The sequence below is a fragment of the Plasmopara halstedii genome (genome assembly GCF_900000015.1).
Source record: "Plasmopara halstedii genome assembly, contig: Scaffold_262, whole genome shotgun sequence".
NCBI lineage: Eukaryota > Oomycota > Peronosporomycetes > Peronosporales > Peronosporaceae > Plasmopara > Plasmopara halstedii.
In genome coordinates this window covers 267,160-274,307 of record NW_020187183.1, presented here as the reverse complement: position 1 = coordinate 274,307, position 7,148 = coordinate 267,160, and the positions used below count along the sequence as shown (strand labels likewise).

At 44.8% G+C, this 7,148-nt stretch overlaps 2 protein-coding genes across 2 annotated transcripts; both read right to left on the bottom strand.

Moving 5' to 3' along the window:
• Positions 1 to 1,050: 1,050 nt before the first annotated feature.
• Positions 1,051 to 4,735, bottom strand: PHALS_04502 (atp-dependent protease la; the record flags this gene model as incomplete). The annotated part of the gene is made up of 6 exons (XM_024722319.1): positions 1,051 to 1,540; positions 1,600 to 1,820; positions 1,923 to 1,931; positions 1,993 to 2,176; positions 2,234 to 2,569; positions 2,649 to 4,735. The coding sequence occupies 6 exons, from the start codon at positions 4,733 to 4,735 to the stop codon at positions 1,051 to 1,053; spliced, it is 3,327 nt and encodes a 1,108-aa protein (XP_024573407.1).
• Positions 4,736 to 4,914: 179 nt separating this feature from the next.
• PHALS_04501 (uncharacterized protein) lies at positions 4,915 to 6,701 on the bottom strand (the record flags this gene model as incomplete). The annotated part of the gene is made up of 7 exons (XM_024722318.1): positions 4,915 to 5,115; positions 5,181 to 5,477; positions 5,551 to 5,640; positions 5,709 to 6,210; positions 6,272 to 6,375; positions 6,448 to 6,600; positions 6,654 to 6,701. The coding sequence occupies 7 exons, from the start codon at positions 6,699 to 6,701 to the stop codon at positions 4,915 to 4,917; spliced, it is 1,395 nt and encodes a 464-aa protein (XP_024573406.1).
• Positions 6,702 to 7,148: the final 447 nt, after the last annotated feature.

Sequence of the window (7,148 nt, the reverse complement as noted above, 5' to 3'; positions counted from 1 at the left end):
AGAGACTCGGCAAGGCCTACGTGTTGGACTGTCAGCAGGAAATGGCGCGATTCGTCGAACACAAGGGGTCAGTGAATCAATGGGAGCTGTGGCATGCTCGCAAGGGGTACCCCAATGAGGGCGTGTATGCGAAGACGCAGCGCGCAACGACTGGGATGCCAGCTGTCAAGCAAGAGGTCAAGACTTTATGCGGTGGCTGCATGAAGGGAAAGCAGACGGTGGCGCATTTTCAACCAAGATCGCTGACCTAGTCATTACGTGTACTGGAGCTAGTACACACGGACGTGATGGGGCCCATGAAGACGAAATCGAAGGGTGGAGTGATGTACGTGCTCATCTTCGTGGACGACCACTCGAAGGTTGTGGTCGTGTACTTCCTCAAGAAGAAAAGTAAAGTGGTGGCCAAGTTCAAGGCGTACAAGGCGCTGTACGGAAGCAGTGGGGTCAGCGAATCAAGGTGATTCGCTCAGACAATGGCACTGAGTCTGTTAACAAGGCTCTAGATGGGATCTGTGAGCGCAGCGGGTCGTGCATCAGAAGACTATGCCGTATAGCCCGCAATAGAACGGCGTGGCCGAGAGAATGAACCGGACGATCATGGAGAATGCTCGGAGCATGCTGCACTATCGTTGTGGTAGGCCGTAAATCTCAAAACTTCAACCAATAATAATTCTCTATTTTACTGCCCTCCGCTCTTCGATATGTTGAGCTAAAATTTACGGCTCGAAAGAATTCCTCAGCTTACTGTTTCGACAACGTCATAGTCCATGCGAGGTCACTTAACTACGAGCTTTGAGCTCACGCACTGTATTGAGCCGAGTTTTCTTGTTATCACAAAATGATCGTGCTTTATTTATCACATGTTTCTATGGGCTCGACGCTAATTTGTACTCTTTTCGTTATATAGATGTCGAATAAAGTATATCCAAAAAGATACTTTTTTAAACACGTTTTAATGTGCGAGTCGTGCGATGTCCATTAATAGAAAAATCAGCTCGCTCATAGACAAGCTATGCGATTAGCAATTGCCTAAACAGTTACTAGAAACGATCAGTGCGTCGATGGTCGTGATGGACGATTCATCGAGCGCTGCATTTCCCTCCAAATTTTACTCCAAATACTTTTTGGCTCAAATTGCGCCAAGCTTTTGCTCTTTTCCGCTTTTTCCGTCTCAAATGCAGCCTCCATACTAGTTCGACTTGCGGCATCCCACTCCAGAAATCCTTTAATGACGTTAGGTAACTGTTTAGGTGGCGTCGGAATTGGACCGTCGTAGACCTCAGAAACCATTTGGTTAAATGTGACTCCTCCGCCACTATCCTTGACCATGACACGGCACAGCCCTTCAGCAAATTGCTTTCCTGTGCTAGGATCCTGAAATTGATGTAAAAAGTAGATCCAAGGTCCGTCCCAAAAGATCATTTGTGTCTTCACTTCGTACGCATGAAATGGGGAAATTGCGTAACGATAGCGAATTGCTTGCGAGGCAGCAAGAAACTGTCGTCGATGCTTCAACGCTTGCCACAGAACGCCGGTGGACCTAGGAAATGATATTAATTAGATAGATTTGTACATTTCGATGCCAAAGCGAGCACATACGCCGTGAAATGCCAACGCGCAAGCTCCATGCTGAAGAGGTACGCCGCATTGTTTAAATGAAGGTTAACATCACAGTCCATAAAGCCAGAGCGAGCTCTCCATACCGCTGGATAATGCAACCCAGCAAGGCCAGGACGCGGATCTTTGTGCAAGACTTTGTACACGAGGCCCGAGCCAATGTTCCAAAGCATGCGAAGCACCATGATAATCTGTTTTGGGGTCTGATCCAAAATGGAAATTCACATTGCGGTGGACCAAAAATATCAAAGATTAGTATTTCAAGCGTGTACAGTTACTGTACGTATATATTTCCACTTGCTTACAGTGAATGTCTGTCTATTCTTGCTCAAAAGCGACGTTGTACACATCGTCGTAATAGTCTGCGAAATGCACGTCCAAATCATTTCGCAAATAGTCTTCCAAATCTTCAAAATCATGCTTATTGCCAAGAGGCAAAATTAGCGTCTTGACGCCCGATCGCTTTGCTGCAATTGTCTTTTCCTTAATACCACCCACAGGAAGTACCTTGCCTATCAACGACAGCTCACCCGTCATGGCGAGATCACGCTTGACCGTCCTAATTACAGTTTTTATTAGTTAGATTCTTGTCAAACATTTAGAAAAGAGCACATACTTATCCATGGCGAGAGAAAGAAGCGCTGTCACCATTGTGCAACCAGCTGACGGTCCGTCTTTTGGCGTTGCTCCCTCTGGTACGTGCAAATGCACCTCATTTTCTTCAAAGAACTTACTTTCTGGATCAATTTCGTGCAATTTGCTACGAGCAAATGTGTGTGCGATCTTAGTACTCTCTTCCATCACAGATCCCATTTGACCAGTAGTGATCAGACCCGAGCGATCTCCCTTCGTGTGTACTTTTGTAGTCTCGATATAAAGCGATGCACCACCCATCGCTGTCCAAGCCAGTCCCATCACAACGCCTGGAAACTGTTTGTCAAACATGCGGTCGCTGAAACAAAGAAGACGCAAAAGAGCGTTAGCCGCCAACAACAGTATAAATATACACGGTTAAGCAAGATACAGCTTACGATGTAAAGATGGGCTTGCCGACGTATTTTGATAGCTTCTCAGACGAGACCAAGAACCGGGCTTCGTCATCGAACACATCTTTCGCGTTCTCCGTACCAGTCACCTCGCCAGTCTCTTGATGTTTTGCACGCTCTAAATCTTCTACGACTTCGAGAGCAACTTTGCGAAATATTTTTTCTACGTGCTTCTCCAGGTTACGAACACCACTTTCTCGGCAATACTGCTTCACCAGAGTCAAAATTGCTTCGTCAGTCAAGCCCAATGATTTAGGTGTTGTCTCGTGTTCTCCTAAACCGGTTCTTTCTAAAATTTTGGGCACCAGATAATCTTTCGCAATCGCCAACTTTTCCGGCGAATCGTAACCGGACAGACGCAAGACTTCCATACGATCCAGCAGGGGTCCAGGAATTGTGTCCGTAACGTTGGCAGTGCAGATAAAAAGGACTCGGGACAGATCGACTGGCACGTCCATGTAGTGGTCAACAAATCCACTGTTCTGTGACGGATCTAGTAGCTCTAGCAATGCTGACGCTGGATCGCCTTGATATCCACGACCAAGTTTATCGATCTCATCGATCAAAATAAGTGGGTTCGAACTTTGAGTTGATTTTAAACACTGAATTATCTTGCCAGGCATGGCACCTACGTATGTGCGGCGGTGACCTTTAATCTCTGCAACATCACTAAGGCCACCTACTGAAAAGCGGTAAAACTCGCGGTTCAATGAACGAGCGATAGACTTGCCAATACTCGTCTTGCCTACACCAGGAGGGCCGACAAAACAAACGATCTTACCCTGAACATTTCCCTTTAGCTTGGAAACGGCAATAAACTCTAAGATGCGCTCTTTGATGTCCTTAAGTCCATAGTGGTCCTCATCAAGAATCTGTTTTGCCTTGGCTAAATCAAAGTTTTCCTCGGTGCTCTTTCCCCATGGAAGCTGCGTGAGCCAATCCAAATAATTGCGTGTGACATTATACTCCGATGAATTTTTTTCAAGCATCGACATTTTATTTAGTTCATCTTCAATAATCTCGTTCACACTGGCAGGAATGCTGCCGCTTGCGAACTCGGCAAGACGCTCACGATACTTAACAATCATTGCTTCCTTGTCATCTTTTTCCATACCAAGCTCCTTCTTGATCGCTTTCAACTGCTCCATTAACAAAAAGTTGCGCTGATTTTTCGATACTTTTTCCTCTACCTGCTCTTTAATCGTCTGCTGAACCTTACTGAGTTCTAGCTCCTTGGTAATAAGCTCCAAAGCCTTTTTCAGTCGAGCTTCACACGACATTTCCTCCATTATAAATTGTAGCTCCTCTCCATCTGCTGATGTTACAGATGCCGCAAAATCAGCTAGTTTGTAAGGATTGTGAACATCAACCCGTTGCGAAAAGTACTGCATATGATCCTTAAACAGTGGGTTCATCTTAACAATCTCCCTTAATGTGGCGACAATTTCGTTCGAATAAGCACGAATCAGCTTGCTCTTTGGATCAAATGGGGGACTATCCAAATTGCTTATGTTCACTCGAATAGGAGGCCCTTCATCCCGAAGACTGTCAATTGCAATGCGTCGCTGTGAGACCATTAACACCTGGACTGAGTTTGCATCAAATGGTAGCATATTGTCGATTCTAGCAAAGCTACCGACGTGGTGAATCTCGCTCAGATTTTTGATCTCATCCTCACCTCCACCGGATTTGAGAGGGTCCCCATTTGACTTTTTCAAGAACACGCCAACATACTTTTGTCCACTTTCCTTTAACGCCATCAGTGCACGTGTAGTTTCCGGATTTGAAATGGTCATAGGGAGTACGACGCCTGGGAAGAATGGGCGGCGGAGAGCTGGCATTACCAAGACGTGGGGATACGTGGGCGCATTGTCACCTTCCCCAACAGTAACCAAGTCATTTTTAATCACAACTTCTACATTGTCGCTGTCGGCGTCATTCGCTTCGTCTTGAGACTTTTCCGTGTCCTTGCCATTGCTTCCGTCACTGTTGTCAGTCGAGTATAATGCACCGAAGACATTGCTGCTACCAACTGCAAAAGGATTAGCATGCACGCGATGTACCGCAAACATTGGTACACGTCGGTAGTGTATTACGTGGGATGATGCTGTGGGCAGGCGAGGGCGTGCCAAAGCAAAGCGACGTAGTACTGCCGTCGCCATCGAGGGAATTAAACAAATGCGGACAAGTGACATGGATCATCATTCTGTTAGGTACGTGTTATTATAACGGGGAGTTATTAAAGAGTAATTTAGCTGAGCTGGTCAAGGTGCCGCAACGCATGCTTAAGCTGTTTAAGTTGCGCAAAATAATGATCTTTTTCAACGGCGAGCTGCTGATTTTGTGCGCGCAGTGCCTTAACTTCGCGAACGAGAATTTTGCGCTGAGACCGAACTTGAGCCTCAAGCTCCTTCTTTTCCTCAGCAAGCAGTTCAACCATGTCTTGAATGATCTGCACACAACAAGTGATAAGTGAGAGCTGGCAAAAAGACGTCAGCAGAATGTCATTCAGCCTACCAATGTCTTGGACGAGTGCTCTTCTTGACGCTGGGCAAGTTCCATACGAAGACCATTGTTCTGGTGCGCGTACTCTTTTAGCGCGACCTCGTACTCTTGTGTCGTGGCATCGAGAAAGCCAATAATTTCGCGATCCATAGCAGCTTGTTCATCCTTTTTTGTAATTGTAGTCATGTTGCTGGCAAGCACGTCCTCCAAATCTTTCATTTTCTCCATCAAAAAGTCACGTACACTCTCCGCGCTATACAACCGTGCTGCCAAATCCTCCTTTTCGGTCTGCACTTGACTAAGATGAGCCTGCAAAAAAAGCTTAAAATGAGATTGCTGTATCAAAAGGCGGCGTATATGCTGAGAAGATGTCACATGTCACCTCTAACGTCTTCACTCTAGTCGACATATCGTGAAACAGCTTGATTTGATCGGGCTTGAGTGACTTCACGACTGCATCCACCTTTGAAAGCTATGAAGTTCAAATTAATGTCAGCGCACAAAGCACATGTGGGAGCAAAGTACACGACTTTGCTGAACCTTGTCTTTTTCTGATGATCCGATTAATTTAAGGTTGCGAAGCTTGGGCGACTTTCGAGTTCGAGGCGATGATATCCGTTGTTTCACTGGAGCGGGAGGAATAGTTTTCGCCCAGCCAGAAGGCGGTGTCACACCAAATAGCACATTTACCCGCTTCACTAACACTTTATCGGTGACACTAATGGCGACCATACTATCCTTGTCCAAAAACGAAAACAATTTGAGCATGATGTTGTCCGGCATCAATGAGAACGGATGTCTAGTCTCTCTCATTGCACTCGACTTTAAATCCAATCCTGATGTGGTGTGCGCAAATTTATGGCGTTCGATTTTCGAGTCTGACACAGGCTTTGCCGGCATGGAGTTGTTTCTTTTGAGAATAAACTGAATATCATTTGCGCGTCGCAACTCACGTATTTCTCGTTGTGCACTTGCCAGCTCTTTTGACAACTGTCCTGTGAGCTTTATCTGCCTATTTGCTTGCTGCAATTCCTTTTCTAGACTGCACCAGACCAGGACTAGCATTAGTCTAACTCCAGCAGAGATTCTTCCAGCAAACGTACACTTCCTTCTTCGCAAGCTCTGTTACAACCACCGACATGTAATCATTTAGCTTGCTCATTATCAATCTACCTTCTTGCTCCACTTTTAAAGCATAATCGTAAGCCTATACGGTCAATAGAAATCCGACAACAATTGGAGCTGAGACCGAGCAATATATTTTAGCCCGTCACTTAACCTGTTGCCTCTCTTCTAATAATTCAATTTCTCGCTCCTGGTATTCGATCAGAGAGCTCTCTGTAGCACGCAGTTGCTGTCGCAACCTCAGTAATTCGCACTCCTGTTCGCAACTTTCAACGTCATACACCATCTCACCCAGCACGCTTTCCACCTGATTGCCACGATGAATATTAAGCTCTTATTTTTGATGATCAAATTGCGCACCTCTATGAGAACATGACGATTATACGCACACTGGGCTTCCTCTTCCATGATGGTCTGACGCACTAGTTTGCTTGTGCATATCAGCATCATACCTAGACAGCATCGATTTTTTTCAAATCGAGCTACGATCCCACGAGATATTTTGCATTCTGGTTTATGTAATATTTTATACAAAGAAGCTGCCATATTCCAAATCAATAAGCTTAAAATTGAATCAAGAAAGTTGTGTTCATATTATGAGCTTCTAATTGATAGTTTATTTAATGAAATATTGCACCAAAGTACGATATCTGTCTGTGCCTTTAAACTATCAAGATTGAAGTAAAAACTGTCACAGTTTTAAATTAATGTGATTTATCATTATATTGCTAAATTTATCCTAGTTTATATCTTCATTCTGGAATCAGCAATAAAATCATATGGTTGTTGATCGATCACACAGCAAATATATTGAATTTTTTTCTCGATAGGATTAGAAATTAAGATACAGATTGG